Source organism: Heterocephalus glaber, unplaced genomic scaffold (assembly GCF_053883595.1).
Source record: "Heterocephalus glaber isolate CG9 unplaced genomic scaffold, H.glaber_assembly_v1.0 deba00000331, whole genome shotgun sequence".
Lineage (NCBI taxonomy): Eukaryota > Metazoa > Chordata > Mammalia > Rodentia > Bathyergidae > Heterocephalus > Heterocephalus glaber.
This window is the reverse complement of record NW_028258142.1, coordinates 1,295,206-1,315,425: the sequence shown is the minus strand read 5'-3', so window position 1 is coordinate 1,315,425 and position 20,220 is coordinate 1,295,206. Positions and strand designations below refer to the sequence as shown.

At 36.9% G+C, this 20,220-nt stretch overlaps 1 protein-coding gene across 8 annotated transcripts in view; it reads left to right on the top strand.

Moving 5' to 3' along the window:
* The window catches only part of Atp9b (ATPase phospholipid transporting 9B), a 305,926-nt gene that overhangs the window by 36,926 nt on the left and 248,780 nt on the right, over nt 1-20,220 (top strand). For all 8 annotated transcript variants that reach the window (XM_087188815.1, XM_087188837.1, XM_087188832.1 and 5 more), the window contains exon 5: nt 87-195. In XM_087188815.1, coding sequence (XP_087044941.1) covers nt 87-195 — 109 coding nt within the window. The remainder of the gene's footprint in view (nt 1-86; nt 196-20,220) is intronic.

Sequence of the window (20,220 nt, the reverse complement as noted above, 5' to 3'; positions counted from 1 at the left end):
GGAAAAAAGTAAAACTAAATAATTTTCCCATGAGTATTTGTTAAAATTCTGTTTTCTAAAATACCTTATTTTATTTTGTTTTATAGGGATTTGTTCTGGCAGTTACTATCACACGTGAAGCAATTGATGAATTTCGGCGTTTTCAGCGAGATAAAGAAGTGAATTCACAACTTTATAGCAAGCTTACAGTAAGAGGTTAGCAAGACATTTTTAATTGTACTTAGCATTTGTATAATGCAATTATTTTAGAATTAACATAGTAAAACATTCTAATTTCTGTTCTTGAAAATAGCTGTATATGATAATATGCTATCCAATTTTCTTACATTACCTAATACATGCAATTCTGGGGTAGATATTTATTCATTTTCTAGATACTTGGATGTGTGTGTATGATGTATATGTATGTGTTTATATTTTTATATGTACATACAAATGTGTGCATAAATACATATGCATACACTACAATTATATAATGTGCTCTATTGCAATACTTAGACACATGTGAAAACATATATATATACACACACTTTCTGTGATGTATAGTATCACTTCATCTAAAATCTTAGTATTATATTTTTAACATATTTATAAAGATCAGACATCTACATCATGGTGTTAATTATACTTCAATAAAAGGGCTGTGATGGCCTGAAATAAATGTTGTGATCTAATAAGATAATGGTTACATCCACATTGCTCCTTCCTTTGTTCAGAAGTTTAATGCTTGTTTAGCCTAAATTCTTAAAGAGCTTGTCTATCTGATTTTCCATAATATAAAAAATAAAGCAGTATACTAGGAAACGAATGGACGAAGTTATTACAAATAGTCACTGGGACAATAGAAAAGTGACCATGCATATTTTCTCCTATTCTGTGGGCTATATTTTCACTTTTTTGCTGCATATTTATATATCTGTATTTGTTATTGATGTTGCTTGTACTTTTGGTGTTTTATCAAAGAAACAATTGCCATCCTAAGTTTACAATGACTTCTATTTGTTTTTCTAGGAGGTTTATAGTTTTAGCTCTTACATTTAGGTATATGATTCATTTTCCCATAGTACTTTTTTATATGGTTTGAAATATGGGTCCACATTTTTCTCCACGAATATCAATTCATCAGTACCATTTGTTTAAAAGACTGCTCTTTCTCCATCGAATTGAAGAAGTATTAAAGAGCTTTGATGCTGAACCTTTAATGCTTGAAATGTTGGCATGGTAGATAAAAGATAAGTCTTAGAGAAATAGATAAGCTTTAGTTTTGGAGAAAAGAATTTGTAAATGGTTAAATTAGGTGTAACTTTGCACTGTCTTTTGAAGTGTATAGTATAAATCCTAGTTTCTTTCAAAAATTATTTTACCACAGGTGTTTGAGCTCAGCAGAGATCTGCTTCTTGTGTATTAATCGTACCGTTGACAGGTAGAGTGTTGATGTCAGTACAAAAAGCAGGATAGGCAGCTCCACGTGCCCATCCATCTGTAGAAACAACAACACCAATAACAAGCCAAGTAGTATCAGAACCAACTTTGTCAGAACCCTGTAATGCAGACAGGTTTACAGTACCTGTGTGATTGCTGAATCCAGGAAAAGGCAACTCAGCTACTGTAACAGCAAATAGTAGAAAGCTATTTGTTTTTTTCTGTAAGGTTGTTCTTGTCTCAGTCCTTCTTCGGCAAATCTTGAAGATAGCAGTGTCTTTGCAGAGCAGAAATTATTTAAAAGGATGGTGTTTTTCTGTTTAACCAGTCCACAGTGTTGGTCTATTGTTTACCTAAGTTTTGTTTGCCTAACTTAGGGTTAGTTCAGCACAGGAAAGCAGAAAAGCAACAGCAAGCATTTCTCAACTGAATGCCAGGTTATGGAATAACCACAGTAGCTTGGGACAAAAGTTTAGAGTTAAGCCCTCCACCAGAGTATCAAACTTCAGACAAAAAAAGCTGGAGGGAAAAAATATTTTTGGGAAATTTGGGTATTCAGATGTTCATGTGTATCCTGGAGAGTTTGTGAGCCACATGCAGGCTGAGAACTGGAAGAATAATTAGAAAAGACCTGAGAAATTTTTTGGCCTCTGATGAGTCTCTCCATTCAGTACAAGTAGGAAATGAAAGCTAAGGCAGAGTTATAAACATCCTCAGCTGTTTGCTAGGTCCTGAAGGAGGGCTGGAGTACAGAGCCAATCTCAAAATACTGAAGGACCACCCCCCCACAAATCTTTGTCAAAACACTGGCTGAATGCAGTCTAGTGGGATAAATCACAGAAAAGTAGAAGGGAGAAAGGGAACAGGTAATTGTAAGAGACTGAGGAAGAGTTAAAGGGGGGTGGCTATAATGAAATTGTTTGATGTGTATGTATGACAATGCCACAATGAAATCTACTGTTTTGTGTAATTAAATACACTAATAAAAATACTGTAAGTTGGGCTGGGTTTTTAGCTCAGTGGTGCCACTGCCTGCTTCACAAGTGCAAGGTTCCATGCTTCCAGTTATTGATCCGTTGAGTCATTTTCACTTCACTTTTTTTTTGGTACCAGGGATCGAACCTGGGACCCTGCGCCTTCAAGGCAGGCAGCGGAACCACTTAGCTAAGTCCCTGGCCCATTTTCACTTCACTTTGATGCTTGTGGTTCTGATGTGGGCGTGTGTCTGTCCATGAATAATCCATTCCTGCAAGTACCATTCCCTGGTACCAAAAAAACCCACGAAAAAACAAAACAAACAAAACCAAAAGTATAAGTTAATGGAAGAGAGACTTCAGAAACTACACATGACAAAGAATACACACTTTACAAGTATTGCTTTGAAAAATCACTAGACAGACCCATCTACAGCATAAAGAAAACAATAAAATCAACCCAGAAGAGGGAAAAAATATCTTAAATATTGGATTTTCAGAATTACTGAGTTGTCTAGTTTTCCATGAACAATGAAGCATGCAAAAAAAAATACTCATAAGAATTTAATAGAGATCATCTCCAAGGAATCCCAGACTTTGGACTTAACAGACAAGGGATTTAAGTCAACCGTCTTAAATATATCCAAGGAGCTTCCACTATCTTAACTTACACTCAAGAAGCTAAAAGAAGCCATGACAAAATTGCTAAAAGATGTTAGGAGAGTGATATATGATCAAGTAGACAACGTTAGTAAAGGTATAGAAATTGTGAAAAGGACTGAAATGAATTCTGGAGCTGGAAAGTATAGTAAATGACAAAAACCTCATGGAGATTTTAGTGACTGATTTGAGCAGGCTGAAGAAAGAGTGAACTTGAGCCTCTAGATTAGTTGAAATATCCAGATTAAGGAGGAAAACAAATGAAAGAAATGAGCAGCTCTTCACAGACCTGTGGAACAGTACAAAGTGTACCAATGTATAGCATAATAGGAATCCCATGAAGGGCAAAAGAAAAGGAAGGAATATGGCTAGACACATGTGGATGTATTCAGGAAGTTCACTGAGCCCCAAGAAGGACATATAGAAAGATATTTGTACCGAGACCCATAATCAGACTGTTGAAGACCAAGAGAACATACTGAAAGCAGAAAGAGAAAAGTGATTAGTCACATCCAAGTGTATTCAGTAAGATCACAGAGACCATAAAGTTCTGAAGGGAATGAGACTGTGTTTTAAAATGATGAAAGAAAAAAAAGATGTTTGCTAAGAATCATATATATGGTAAAACATTCCCAGATAAAAATAGATGAGTTTAGGGCCAGGGAGTTAGCTCAGTGCTGCCACCTGCCTCGAAAGCCCAAGGTCCTGAGTTTGATCCCCGGTACCAAAAAAAAAAAAAAAAAGGAAATTTTGGGCTGGGGATTTAGCTCAGTGGTGCCGCTGCCTGCCTCGCAAGTGTGCAAGGTCCCGAGTTCGATTCCCATTACCCCCCCCAAAAGATGAGCTTTTTGTACATTTAAGGACATTATCAAAAAAGTGAAAAGGTGACTTAACAGAATGGGAGGAAACATTTATAAATCATATATTTGATAAGGGCCCAGTATACAGAATATGTAAAAACATCTTTAAATTCAACAACAAAAGAAAAACAATTTAAAAATGGGTAAATGAATCTGAGTAGACATTTCTCCAAAGAAGATAGAGAAGAGATGGCTAAGAAGCACATGAAACCATGCTCAAGAGACATCATTAGTTCCTAGGGAAATGTCCACCCAAACCACAGTGAGATGTTACCACATACTACTAGGTTGGCTGTCATTAAAAAATTGTAAATTAAGTGTTGGACAGAATCTAGAGCAATTAGAATCCTGATACTTTGCTTGTGGGACTGTAAAATGTTTCAGTAGCTATGGAAAACATTTTTGTAGGTTCTCACATAGTTAAACATATTTTAAGCAAGGACCCAACTACTTTTGTTCATGTTCACCATAGCATTGTTTACAACAGCCAAAAGTTGATAACAGCCTAGATGTTCTCAGTGGATGAATGAATAAACAAATTGTTATATTCTTCTATTCTTCTGATGGAATGTTATTCAGGCATGAAAGTAATGAAAGTTTGATACATGCTACAACATGGCTGAAGCTTGAATACATTATGCTATGTGAAAGAAGCTAGAATCAAAATGTTACATATTGTATTTCATTGATGTGAAATAGGCTGAATAGGTAAGTTAATGGAGGTAGCATGCAGATTAGTGGTTGCTATGGCTCGCTGAAAAAAAAGAACAGGGAGCAGTTACTTGTAGATGGTGATGAGACTATTTTGGAACTTCATAGCATTGGTTGTACAGCAATGTGGATATAGTAAATGTCACTGAATTATTCACATTAAAATACAGGAATTGTATTTTTATGACGATTCCACCTAAAATGTTGAAGATATATTACATATGCTTTTTATACTCCTGAAGTACTTCAACTTACAGTACTTTAAAAATAGTTTTCAGTAATTTTATTTCAAATATAAATAGAAATCTTTTTTAAAAAATCAATTGTTATTGTTGGTGATCTAGGAAGTAGAAGTTTTACATGTGGATGAGGCTAATGGTAGCTATATCTGACTTTCTTGTGTGTCAGGTAACATCCATAATACTTAACAGTCACTATCGTCCAAGGTAGGTTGGTATCATATCGCCAAGTCACAGAGGAGAAACCTGAGGCTCATGCTAAATAACTTGGATAAATCACAGCAAATGATACAGAAGTGCTGATACTTCACCCTAGGTTATTCTTTCAAACCAGTGGTCTTTCACCTGTGTACATTGCTTCATGGGTGATTGTTTTTATGCAGATATTTGAAAAGTAAAATTTAATGTCTAAAAATTTAATGTATAAAAAGAGGTATCTGTTTAGGCTTATTGAGTATAGTTAAAAAAATTTTTCTGGTCAAGAATATTTGCTGTTTATTTCTTTAGTTTCTAATGTTTCACAGTAACCTATTTTTTGAATGACATTGATGGTAACATCCTCATGTACTATCTTGTGGTTTGTTGTAAAATTTACAACATTTTTATATTTATATTTACAGCATTTTGTATTGTAATTCTCAAATACATTTTTACAGAAGTAAACTGGAAAAATGTTTTCTTATTTTTTTTATTGCATTTGGAAACAGTATACACGCATACCATCATATCCCCCTCTCCGCCCCCCAGTATTGGAGATTGAACCCAAGGCCTTGTTCATGCTAGGCAGGTGTGTCACCATTGAGCTATACTTTACTTCAGAACATATTTTAAGTATCTCAGTTACCCTGGAATGATTTTTGGGTTGGCTCTTTGTTTCATTTTCTGATAAGCTACTTGTCTTGTGTAGGAATTAACCATATTTGTTGCTGTTACTTCACTTCTTTCTCCTTGTTTATGACTTAAAAAAAAATATTATCATCTTCTGTGAGGCAGTCCCAGAGGGGAAGGTGAGAAAGAGAAAAGGAAATCTTCCTACCTGTCAGCAGCTCTTGCAGAACCCCCTTATGAGGACGGGTTGGTAGTGCATGGTCATTGTCCTTTTGGGTTTGTGAAATCAGTGCAATATATTTTTTCCTTTTGCTAGTTAGAGATATACAAATTATATGACTTGCTTGTAATGGTCCAGTAGGCTAGATCACAGTTCATTTCAACAAGTATATACTAAATTCCTACTGTGTGTAAGGCACTATGATTGCCTCATAAAATTAAAACATGAATTAGTTCTCAACTTTGCTTTTCAAAGATTTCATGCAATGTTGTGGGCAAAGAGGATAAATTCAGAACTTTTTTGTTTGTTTTTGTTTTAATTAGCCACCAAATCCCAGCAGGACTAAGCATATGTTCCAAACTTAAACCTACAGCTAGTCTGGTACTTTATATTTAGAATGGAAGTTGAGTTAATTCTGTGCTATGGTTCCTTCCTACAGCTAGTGAAGACTGTTTTCTAATATATCTTAGTTAAACTGTTTCTTGGAACAGTTCTGGCATTTCGTTTAACATGTTTTGAAGTATTCAGACATGAATGAAAAACTGTTGTCTTGAATGGGAGGGAGAGAGGTGGAGGTGGTGAGAGAGGGAGAAGAGGAAGGAGAAGGAGGGAGGTGGAGGTGAGGGGGGAGAAATGTGAGAGTATTTACGTTTAACATACTTACAGGCTTCTTGTGGTCCAGTCTGCTTGGCAAAAGAAACTTTATCCACACATAGTATAGCAAAACAAAACAGTCTTCTTTATTCCTATGTATTTTAGTGTCTTTGATCATGTTCATCAACATCTTCTGTTTGTTTTTTTCTTTTAATTCTTTTATTGGTACATTGTAGGTATACAACACAATTACATTTCTCATTGGGAATTGTCCCTTTACATGATGCATCTTGGTTCTTATTTTTTCCCCAGTCCTAGCCCTCCCTTCACGCCCTCCACCCTTCCCTATTTACAAAGACTTTATTTCCATTTTTTCCATTTCTCATCATTTTTCCTTTCCCTTCTTTCCTTTCCCCTGCCCCTCCCACTACCCCTACCCCTTTGGACCTTTTCTTCCTATTTTGCATTATCAATTATTCATTCTAATCACTGGTATATTTTAGATATACAATATAATGACATTCATCGTTGGAAATTTGCACCTTCACATAGTCTCTCTTGGTTCTTATTTTTCACCCTTGCCTAGCCCTCCCTTCAACCCCTCCAGTCCTCCCTATTTACAAAGATTTTTGTTCCTCTTTTTCCATTTTCTCATATTAATCCCATTCCCTTCTTTCCTTTCTCCCACCCCTCCCACTTCCTTCCCCTTTGCCCCCTTTCTTCCTATTTCACATTACCTATTATACATTTAGTCCTTATTTACACTTTCAGTTTCTCACACCACAGAAACTATTCGGTAATTATATATGTGTGTCCTATTTATTTCACTTAAGAGTATCGCCTCAGTGTGCATCCACTTAGCTATAAATGTCTCTAATTTCTCATTTTTGATGGCTGAGTTGTACTCCATTTTATAAAAAAACACCTTTTTTTTTTTATCCAGTCTCCAGTTGATGGGCATTTGGGCTGTTTCCAAGTTTTAGCTATTACAAACTGTGCTGCTATGAACATGGGCGCACATGTATCACTGTGGTATGATTCTTTTAATTCTTTGGGGAAGATCCCCAGCAGTGGAATAGCAGGGTCAAATGGGACTTCCAGTCCTAGTTCTTTGAGGTATCTCCATACTGGTACTCCATTCCACAGTGGTTGCACCAGTCCACACTCCTACCAGCAGTGGAGCAGGGTTCCTCTTTCCCCACGGCCCTGCCAGCATTTGTTATTGGTTGATTTCATGATAGCAGCCATTCTTTCTGGAGTGAAATTGAATCTCAGCGTTGTTTTCATTTGCATCTCTCGAATGACTAGTGATGTTAAACATTTTTTCATGTATTTATTTACTATTTCTACTTCTTTGTGTGAGAAATGTATGTTCATTTCAGATGCCCATTTTTGGATTGGGTCTTCAAATTTGGGAGGTCTGATCTTTTTAAGTTCTTTATAGATTCGAGATAGTAGACCTTTGTCTGAGGAAGAGCACGTGAAGATTTTTTCCCACATTGTGGGTTGTCTCTTCACACTGCTGGTGGTTTCTCTTGCCGGGCAGAAGCCTTTTAATAAGAAGAGATCCCACTTGTTGATTGTTTGTGCTAGTTCACGGGCAACTGAGGTTTTGTTCATAAAGTCTTTTCCTACACCGATGTCTTCAAGGGTTCTACCTAACCTCTGTTCCAGCTGGTTCAGAGTTTCTATTTTAATGTTTAGATCTTTAATCCATTTTGATTTTAGTTTAGTGCATGGTGAGAGATACAGGTCTAGTTTTAATCTTTGGCAAGTTGAAGCCCAATTTTTCCAGCACCATTTATTAAAGAGGCTATCTTTCCTCCAGTGAGGGTGTTTGGCTCCTGTGTTGAAGATGAGATGGCTGAGTGTGTCTGGCGTTGTTTCTGCATCTTCTAATCTGTTCCACTGGTCCTCAAGTCTGTTTCTTTGCCAGTACCATGCTATTTTTATCACAGTAGCTTTGTAGTGTCGTTGCAGGTTGGGGATTGTGATACCCCCTGCCATGTCTCTGTTACCTAGAATTGCTTTTGCTATTCTGGGTCTCTTCTTGTTCCAAATGAATTCTTGGATTGTTTTCTCAAGGTCCATGAAGTATGCTGCTGGGCTCTCAATTGGAATTGCATTAAATCTATATAGCAGTTTTGGAAGTATGGCCATTTTCACTGTATTAATCCTACCTACCCAGGAGCAGGGGATGTCTGTCCATTTTCTGATATCATCTTCAATCTCTCTTTTCAGAGTGCCATAGTTTTCAGAGAAGAGGTCTTTGATTTCTTTCATTAGGATGATTCCTAGGTATTTCAGTTTTTTGGATGCTCTTGTGAAAAGAATTATTTGCCCCATTTCTCTCTCAGTGAGTCTGTCATTGGTGTAGAGGAAAGCTACTGATTTTTGTGTGTTAACCTTGTAAGCAGCTACTTGACTGAATTTGGTTATTAAGTCTAGAAGACTTTTGGTGGAGTTCTTGGGGTCTTCTCTATAGAGTATCATGTCATCTGCAAATAATGACAATTTGACTTCTTCATTTCCTGTCTTTATTCCTTTTATTTCTTTCTCTTGTCTAATTGCCGTGGCTAATGTTTCCAGAACTATATTGAACAAGAGTGGTGGTAGTGTACATCCTTGTCTTGTTCCTGATTTTAGTGTGAAGGATTTCAGTTTTTGACCATTTAATATGATATTGGCTGTTGGTTTTTCATAGATGACTTCTATCAGTTTGAGGTAGAGACCATCTATTCCAAGTTTTTGTAGGGTTTTTATCATAAATGCATGTTGGATTTTGTCACATGCTTTTTCTGCATCTATGGAGATAATCATATGGTTTTTGTCCTTGGCTCTATTGATATAGTGTATTACATTGATTGATTTGCATATATTGAACCATCCCTGCATCCCTGGGATGAATCCCACTTGATCAGAGTGTATGATCTTGATGACCTTCTGCATTCTGTTTGCCATTATCTTATTAAGGATTTTTGCATCTATGTTCATTAGTGAGATTGGCCTATAGTTCTCCTTTTTGGTTGGGTCTTTCTCTGCTTTGGGGATCAAGGTGATGCTTGCTTCCAGGAATGAATTTGGGAGTATTGCTTCCCTTTCAATTTCACTGAAGAGTTTAAACAGTAGCGGCAGCAGTTCCTCTCTAAATGTCTTGTAGAATTCAGCATTGAAGCCATCAGGGCCCGGGCTTTTCTTAGTTGATAGGTTTTTAGTTATGTTTTCAATTTCATTGGTTGATATTGGGTTGTTCAGAATTTTTAGGTCTTCTTCGTTCAACTTTGGTAATTCATTTGTATCTAGGAATCTGTCCATTTCTTCTGTGTTGTCCATCTTATTGGTCTATAGGTTCTGGAAGTAGGTATTGATGATCCTCTGGATTTCTGCTGGGTCTGTTGTAGTTTCACCCTTTTCATTCCCAATTGCATGGATTTGGGCCTTTTCTTTCCTTTTTCTGACAAGTTTGGCTAAGGGTTTGTCGATTTTGTTGATTCTTTCAAAGAACCAACTCTTGGCTTCATTGTTTTTTTTGTATTGTTCTCTTAGTCTCCATTGCATTGATTTCTCCTCTGATCTTTCTAATTTCCTCCCTTGTATGAGCTCTGGGGTTGTCCCGTTCTTCTTGTTCTAGAAGCTTGAGGTTCAGCATCAGGTTGTTTAATTGGGCTCGTTCTGTTTTCCTAATATGCGTATTCACTGCTATGAATTTCCCTTGTAAGACTGCTTTCATTGTGTCCCATAGATTCTGATATGCTGTATTGTCATTGTCATTTAATTGAAGGAACTGTCTGATTTCTTCTTTAATTTCCTCTGTGACCCATTGGTTATGCAGCAGTGTGTTCAATTTCCACCTGTTTATGAAATTTTTTGAGTTTCTTTTGCTATGGATCTCCAATTTCATCCCACTGTGGTCTGATAATATACAGGGGATAACTTCAGTTCCTTTGCACTTACTTAAACATATTGTATGTGTGAGTATGTGGTCTATTTTGGAGAATGACCCATGTGCATCTGAGAAGAATACGTATTCTGATTTTGTGGGGTGGAAGACTGTAAACATTTGTTAAGTTCATTTGTTCAAGAGTTCGATTGAGTTCTAGTATTTCATTACTTATTTTTTGTCTAGTTGATCTATTTGTGACAGTGGGGTGTTGAGGTCCCCCACTATAGTTGTATTAGTGCATATATGACTTTTCATGTCTGTTAGTATTTGTTTTATATAGTTGGGTGCACTAGTGTTTGGTGCATAGATATTTATGATTGTCATCTCTTCCTGTTGGATTCTTCCCTTTACAAGGATGTAGTGTCCTTCTTCATCTCTCTTCATCAGTGTTGGTTTGAAATCTACTTTATCTGCCAAGAGGATAGCTACTCCTGCTTTTTTTCAGGTTCCTGTCGCATGCAGTATTGTTTTCCACCCTTTCACTTTCAGTCTATGAGTTTCCTTTTGAATTAAGTGTGTTTCTTGTATGCAGCATATTGTTGGATTTTGCTTCTTGACCCATTCTGCCAGTCTTATTTCTTTTGATTGGTGAATTGAGACCATTAACGTTGATGGTTATAACTGAAACGTATTGACTTGTCATTGCCATGACTTTTTCTTTTTGTTGGGCTCTCCCCCTTTCCATGTAATTTCTTGTCATGCCAGATGGGTTCATTCTGCTTTGCTTCCTGGGGTTGTGATCCTCAATGTCTGTTCCTAGGATATTGTGTAAAATTCTTTGGAGTGCTGGTTTGGTATTCACGAAGTTCCTAAGGTGCTCTTTGTCATGAAAGTATCTCATTTCTCCATCCATTTTGAAAGATAGTTTTGCAGGGTACATCAATGTGGGTTGGAGGCTGTTTTCTTTTAGGGCTTGGAATATGTCACTCTAAGCTCTTCTTGCCTTGATGGTTTGTGTTGAGAAGTCTGCTGTGATTCTGATGGGCTTTCCTTTGTATGTGATTTGTTTCTTTTCTCTGACTGCTTGGAGAACTTTGTTCTTCTGTTGTGTTTCTGGAATCTTAACAATTATATGCCTATGTGTAGATTTTTTTTTGATCAAGGCTATTTGGAGTCCTATATGCCTCCCTTATCTGTATGTCAAGCTCTTTCGCCCTGCTTTGGAAGTTTTCTGCCATTATTTCTGTGAAGAGGTTTTTTATGTCATCTCCACTCTCTCCTGTTTCTTCATTGAGCCCAGTCAGTCTTACGTTATTCTTCTTTGCATCATCTAGCAGCTGCTGGATTGATTTCTCATGTTCCCTTATAATGAAGCAATTTTTCTTTTCCTGGCCACTAATTGCAATCTTATCTTCTATATCTGAAATTCTGTCCTCACATTGGCTCATTCTGCTGTGTAGACTTTCAGTGGAGTTTTTCATGTCCTGGAAATCTCTTTGCATCTGTTTTATGGATTCCATTTGTTTCTTATGTTGGGATTCCATCATGTTCCTCAGCTCCTCTCTAGATTTATTAATCATGTCTTGCAGTAGGGGCACAATTTCTCCTGTTATCTGAGAAATTATTTCTGATTTCATGTTTTCCAGATCCCCTTTGTTGCCAGTTCAGTGGGTCCAGGTGGTTGAGTATCAGAGTGTTCCATGTCATTTCCCTTTGGGGTTGCTGTAGGTGATCTGGGAGTCTGGTTTTGAGACTTATTTATGTGTTTTCTCATTTTGCCTGGGGCGGGGGCTGTTGGCACCTGCATGGATTACCTCCTCTGAGCTGGGAGAGATGGGACAGGGGCTGGGAGCAGGGGTAGGGATGGTGGCCGAAAAGCCCTTTCCTGTGGGCTTGGAGCAGTGGGAGGGATGGTGGCAGGGAAGCCCCTTCCTCTGTGCCAGGAGTGGCAGGATAGAAGGTGGCCCAAAAGCCCTTTCCTCTGGGCTGGAAGCAGTGGGAGGGATGGTGGCCAGGAAGCCCCTTCCTCTGGACCAGGAGCAGTGGGACAGCAGCTCAGAAGCCCCTACCTCTGGGCCGGGAGCAGTGGGACTCAGTACCGTGGTCTGGTGGTCCGGTGTCCTCTGCATCTTTTTAGTGTGGAACCAGGTGGCTGTACAGAGGAGCGGGGGATGGGGGGTCCAGTGGATTGTTGCCGGGGCGCGGGCTGATTCTGCATGTTTCGTGTGACTCGGGACCTTGGTAGGGCGTGCGCAGACCTGCCTGTCTGCAGCGGGCTGATTCCAACATCTTGTATTTGTTATACAACTTGTTAAAATCTTTGTCATTTTACATTAAATATTTATATATCTCAGTGAAATTTTTTCATCTTTTAGTGAAACTTATACTGTTTTTGCGTAATAATTATCCTTAAAATGCAGTCAAGAGATCTTTGAATCCCTCTTCAATGTCCCTTATATACTGTACATACATAGTGTATACTTTGAGAGAAATTGTAAAATTTAATGGATTTTGTGGGTTGTCATACTTTTTACTTGGCAAAAAAGAGTTCTCTTGGTCCGGGGATTTAGCTTAGGGGTGCTGTGCCTGCCTCACAAGTGCAAGGTCCTGAGTTCGATCCCCAGTACTGCAAAAGAAAAAAAGCCTTCTCTTTGCACCAATCATGTCATAATATAGTTTTGTTTTGTTTTTTTCAGTCATGTACTGAAGATTCGTTTAGTTTCCTATTAAAAATTGCTTAGGAGCTGTTATTCTTGAAGTAATCAGAGTCCATTGCTGCAGTCCTGTACTCAGGCACTGATGACAATGCTTATTGTATTACTGTAGTATTATTTCTCGTTTGTCTGCTTTTGTTAGTTTAGATGCAACTTAACAATAAATACTTAAAAATCACTTGCATGTGTTTTATATTATATGGTAGCCTCTCGTTCTTTGCACTTTTGCTTTCCAGAATTTTAGTACCTCATGATTAACTGTGGTCCAGAAATATTTAATAGGTCAGGTATGGTGATACATTTCTGTAATCCTAGCTACTGTACTTGGGAGGCTGAATCAGGAGGATCACAAGTTTGGGGTCAGCCTGGTCAACATAATGAGATCATACTTCATCTCTCTCTCTCTCTCCTCTACATATACATATACCTATACATATATATTATTTAACATATATAAATAATATATATTATATATGATATATATTTAATAGAAAATTTGAAAGTAAGTAGTTCATAAGTTTTAAATTACATGCTATGCTGAATAGCATGGTGAAATCTATTGCTATTCTGCTGTGTCCTCACTGGATGTTAGTCATTCCGTCATTGCATCATATCCATGCTGTATATGCTACCTGCCTGTTAATCACTTAGTAAGTATCTTGGTTATCAGATTCACTGTCATGGTCTTGCAGTAGTTGTATTTAAATAGCCCTTGTATTGCTTAATCATGGGCCCCAAGTGCAAAAGTAATGAAGTTGCAATTTGAATATGCCAAAGGACACCATAAACTACTTCCTTTAAGTGAAAAGGCTTAAAAGTTTGACTTAAGGAAAGAAAAAAAAAATTGTACGAATGCTGAGGTTGCTAAGATCTGTAGTAAGAATGAATCTTCTGTCCATGAAATTGTGATAAAGGGAAAGAAATTCTTGCTGGTATGGCTGTCTGTCTTAGTTACTTTATCATCACTGGAACAAAATATGTGACACTCATAACTTAGAAAAGGAGAGATTTATTTTTGATCATGTTTTCAGTCCATTGTTTGTAGGCTCAAATGCAGAAATGGCATAGTGGAAACTGCCATGGAAGAAAGCTGTTCACCTCTTGGCAGTCAAGAAGCAGAAGGGAGAAGACCTGGAGGGAGATGTACCCTTCAGCTATAGTGCCCCCATGATCCATTCACCTTCCAAAAGTCCAACCTCTGGACATATGAAATCTCTTGAGAGACATTTTAGACCTAAACCATAACACTGTCATACCTCAAACTTAAAACATTAGGGCCACAGTGCATGAGAAGTACTTAATTAAGATGGAAAAAGTGTTACATTTTAGGGTTTGTTGCTACCTGCAGTTTCTGGGCTGCTCTCACAGTCTTGGTGGTCTCTGTGCATGAGGTGCGAAAACCTTATAGTCAAAGCAGTTTTTCAGTTAACAGGCTCAGCTTTTCATGTATTTATCTTAGAGCCTTTTCTTGCGACATACTTTAGTCATCTGTATTGTCTGTGGTTTGGTTTGAGATCTGAGGATCATTTGAAAGGAATCTATCCCAATATTTCATGTAAGAGCATTCAGTATACATTACTGTATTTAAGGTTTTTCTGTATACTGAAAGATCATTTTATCTGGAAACAGTTACAGTGTAACTCTTTCTTTTTTTTTTTTTGTACTGGGGATTGAACTCTGGACCTTGTGCTTATGAGGCAGGTGGCGGAACCACTGAGCTAAATCCCTGGCCCGTTTCCTTTCTGATTTGGATGCCTTCTGTTCCATTCTCTTCCTTATTGCTCTGCATAAGACTTTCATGTTGAAGTGAGAATAAGCATTCTTCTCCTCGTCTGGGTCCAGATCTTAGAGGAAAGCTTTCAACTTTTCCACACACAATTGTGGATTTGTCATGTAAGACCTTTATCATGTTGAGATATATTCCTTCTGTACCTAATATATTGATTTTTTAATCATGAAGGGATATTTAATTTTACTAAATGTTCTTTATGCATCAATTAAAGTGATCATATGGTTTTTGTACCTCATTTTGTTAATATACCTTCATTGATTTGATGAACTATCCTTGTTTCCCTCAGTGAGGCCTACTTGATCGTGATGAATAATATTTCTAATGTGCTTTTGAAAACCTTTAGGGACTCTATTTCTACCCATAGTAGGCTTTTTGATGTTATCACACAATTCATGATCTTCCATGTTTCTTTCAAATTATTTTCAAGTGTTAGAGTTTGATTTGAACCTTTTATATAGCCTCTCTGTCTCTTTAAATTTTCTAACACTTGGAATGAATCCTTTTTTTCTTTTAGTAGTAGTACTGGGGATTGAACTCAGGGCCTTTACACTGAGCTATATTTCCAGTCCTTATTTGTCTTCACACAGGGTCTCCTTAAGTTGCATAGGTTAGACTTGTGATCCTCCTATTTGCCTTCCAGAATGCTGGGATTACAGGTGTGTATCACCACACCTGGCCTCAGAATATAGTTTTAATGGTATTTTCATGCCCTTACCTGCTATTTTTATTTTTTTCCTTGTCTGCTAATTTTTTTTTTTTTTTTTCGTACTGGGGATCGAACTTGGGTCCTTGCGCTTACAAGGCAGGTGGCGGAACCACTGAGCTAAATCCCCGTCCCTTGTCTGCTAATTTTAACACTTGTGTATCATTTTTGACTGAATGATTACTCCTCTCATGTGGATCAGGTGTTCTTGCTTTTTTTGTATATCTAATAATATTTTTTATTGAACGTCAGATGTTGTGAATTTTACTTATTTGGTTAGTGAATATTTTTATGTTCCAGTAAATATTCTTGAGCGTTGTTCTGGGAAAGGTGTTAAGTTACTTAGAGTCTTGTCCTTCGAGATCTTCCTTTTTTTAGATTATTAGACAGATCTGGAGTGTGCTTAGTCTAGGGCTAATTCTTTGCCAGTATGAGACCAAAGCTGCTTGAGTATTCTATTGGTGACTGTAGATTGTGAGACTTTTCGGTTTGGCAGGTGAAACCCTTTGTGAACATTGGTATGGTTTTCTGCCCTTCATTTGGACACTAGCTTGTTCTTGAACATTCAGGAATATTCTTCTTTAAGACCTCTTTATCTTGGTCCTAGCTACCCTTTCATGGCCTCTCCCATCCTCTGCCATGTCCTTGTTCAGATGCACCCTTTTCTGTGCATCCCCTCCAAATCCTGCTCCCATGTCTAACTCCTACCAACATCCAGAACCCTTTGCTCTGCACTGATCATTATTTTTCTGTAACACCTTATCACCTTCCAATATGTTATATAACCTTTTAAATTTTTGATGTTTGCCATCCACATAAGCCAAGTTCCCAGACAAGACTGGAACAGAGGAGGTCCGAGCATTGTCTTCAGATCTATTTTGGGTTTGCTATACTTCTTTCTGACTTATGTTCTCAGGACTTTAATATATCTTACAGTTTATTCAGATTGGATTAGCCTGGAGTAGAAGTGCTGTCTACATTAAAAGATAAATTGTTACTTTTTGTTAAAAGTAGAATTTATACCAGTATTATTTTCCTAATACTGTACAGTAGTTAGGCAAGCAATTTTAGAATTAATTAGCTGAAAGAGACCTTAGCAGTAATTTTGTCCTACTCATTTATTTAATGGAAAAGTGAGCCTAGTTTCATGAAATTACTTTAAGAAAGGCTGTGGATGTTGTGGCCTAAAGTGCGAAATAATTTGCTTGGGTAACACAGTAGCACAGAGGATGAATGGGGTGTTTTGACTTGCTTTTCAGACCACTTTTGCTGCAAAGAAAGTCTTTCAGCTGTTCTTCATATGTTTATTGTGTTCCCTTGTTGTCTTCCATTTGCTTATTTAATAAACTGTGTTCTACAAATGCTACAGAAACTCACTAGCTTGTTAGTGAGTTTCTACTTGTTTTATCATATTTTAAGATGTTACCAATCTAAATTTTATTCATTTTGATTAATCTAATATTTTAAATGTAAGGTGGTAAACTTCTCAAGTAAATGGAGAAGTAAGTTATATTTTTCACTTCAATGGATGGATTCTAAGCTTTATGGGTTAATTACTTAGAAGATATTAACACTTTTTGCTCATAATTGTTATTTCATTTTTATTTAAAAATCAATTTTATTGAGGCATAATTTTACATACCATAAAACTTAGCCCTCCTTTTGTGGTACTGAGGATGGAACCCAGTGCCTTTGCATTGAGCTGTGTCCCCAGCCCCTTCTCTCCACCTTTTTTTCTGAAACAGGGTCTTGCAAAGCTGCCCAGGCTGGCCTTGAACTGGCTATCCTCCTGCCTCAGCCTTGTAGAGTGTTGGGATTACAGATATGTACTACCATGCCTGCCCTAAATTTACCCATTTGAAGTATATAGTTCAGTAGGGTTTGTTTATTTGCTTTTTGTTTTTAGTAAAATTAAAATTGTGCAGCCATCACCGCAGTTGACTTTGAGATCCTTCATACATCATGTAGTGAATTCTTACCCACTCTTTCTCCTTTTTCTTATGTCTCAGGCTGTCATCAGTCCACTTTTCTTCTTTGTAGAGGGAACTTTTCTGGACATTTCTTATATGTAGAATTACACAACATACGTCTTTGCCTTTTTTTCTTTAGCATGTTTCTGTTTTTGAGGTCTGTTTATGTTGTAGAATGCATTAGCAGTTGGTCTGTGTTTTGGCTGAATAGCATCTTCTATGAATAGACTACAATTGGTTTATTTGTTTTCAGTTGACCAGCATTTGGCTTTTGGAGTTTTATGATGTTCATGTGAGAGTAAATTCTCTTAGTTTGTTTCATGTGTAATGTAGAGGATAATACAGAGCTCTTTGGTATGTAATTTTTAATGTTATGTACTTTGTGTTTACCTATTTCCACAATTACTATGGAACACACATGCATCTGATGATGATGGCATTGAATGCTTTTTCATGGCTTATCTGTTCTTGTGAAGTATATGTTCAAATTCTTTGCCTTTTAAAAATTATGTTTTATCATTTTAGTGTTGTGCTGTTGGAGTACTTGTCGCTCATTTCAGGTACAGTTCCTTTGTCAGATATGTTTGCTGTGAATATTTTCTTCAAGTCCATCTTCTCTTTTAGAATTTTAAACTTTGGTGAATTTCATTTTATCAATATTTTCTCACATATATTTAGTCCTTTCTGTGAAATTTTTCTTGCCCTAGGTTGGAGAGATAGATTGTTGTTTTCTAGATGCCTGATTGTTTTAAGATTTACATTTAGGTAAATCTCTGAATCAGGTCTTCTGAAGTGGGGTTGTGGTTCCTAGCACCATTTGCCTTGACTGGTGAGGAACTTCACCTCACTGTACAGGTTTGCTCCAGAAACTGCATCTGGGTTTTTTGGGCTTGTTTGCCAGTGGGATGACACAGCTTTCTCTACTCTTGAGTGGGAGTAGAGGTAGGAACTTAGTTTCTCACAGATTATAAAGCAATAGTGATCTTCCCAGGTAGCAGAATCTGTTAACTTGATGTTGACCATCTAGAACAGTGGTGGCGAACCTATGGCAGGTGTGCCACAGCAGGCACACCAAGCCTTCTCTGTTGGCACATGAGCCAAGTCGCCCCAACCAAGGTTTGACAAATTATCAGCATGCATACAACAGCAAAAGTTACATTAATTGTACAGAAGCTTGCCAAATGCAAACTTTTACCTTTCAGTAAAAAGCTCTTTGTATCATTGAAAGCTCTGTTACTGTGTTTCTCTTTTAAGACAAATGATATTAATGTATGAGTTGTTTTTTCTAAAATAAAACCTCAGTATTTGAGTTTAATTGCAATGTTGGCACTTTGCGATAAATAACTGGGTTTTGGGTTGCAGTTTGGGCACTCAGTATCTAAAAGATTGGCCATCACTGTTCAAGAGTATTCTATTTATGTGATCAATTCATGTTTTAAAAGTTGATTATCTCCCACTTATACCACCTTATGTGTATTTTGTTGGGATGTAAGTATGTTTTTATTCACAGATAATATCTGTGTCTAGTGGATGTCTTCCATGATTGTACTCTTCAATTCATCATGATAATAACTCATTTCTACTTCTTATGAGTAGAATGATTGTCATTTTCTTTGTGCTTTTAAAATGACTTAATTTTGGATGTGCGTTTGCAAAGAACATACTCAGTGTCATAAAAATATACTTTAATCATGCATTAAAGCTATCACAGAATTTGAAATTTAGCACTTAAATATTTGAATATTTATACTGTTGGTGTTTATGAGTTACTAAAGCACAGAAGATATATTTGCTATATGATTAAAGAGCTCTGGAAGGAGGGGCTTTTTCAAAAGGGACAAGTGCAGATTGCCTATCAGAAAAAGAATAATTGTTTTAGGCAGAAGTGCTGAGTGTGGATAGAGTATGGGCAATGAAAATGTAGGTAACAGGCAAATCCTGAAAGTTAACCTGTGGTCAATAGTAAAAAACTTGTATGTCATGATACAAATCTGTATTATGTTCTGATTGTCAAATAATAGACATTTTTGGGTGGGGATTAACGTAATCCTTAGGGTTTTTTAAAAAAAATTCATTTGGAATTCAAGTTGATTAGGGAAATTATAAAAATGGAGACCATTTAGTATTATCTTCTCTTTAAATAGGTAAAAAATAATGAGTAGTAGTGAGGCTAGGAGAAGGTCTGTGTTTAGGAAGCTTTACAAGGAGAAAAAGTGATTCTATCAGTTACTCTTTGATTTTGCTACAGAGGAGCCCATAAAGCTTGGTTCATGGGAATGAGTCAGATGAAATTTTCCTAGTAGGAGGACACCTTTTGAAGTACAGTGGCAGGGAACATTTATTGCTGGAAGGAGGATTTAATTGAACTAGTTCAGAGAGGACAGTACTGTTGTTACTTTACATGGTAATATTCACTGCTATTTCATTGCGTGTTACCTGATAGCAAATGGAATAGTATATTTTCAAAGAAAAAAATGTCATTAGCTTTAATACTAGCATTTATATTGAAGTATATTTGTAATTTTAACCTCCTTTATACTAAATGTGCTCTGAAATTCTTAAATTCTGTGTGTTCATTTCCTAAATACAGTCTGTTATTAAGCTGTGTGGGTTTGTGAGGGCAGGCAGCAGTTGTGTGTTGTATATGTGC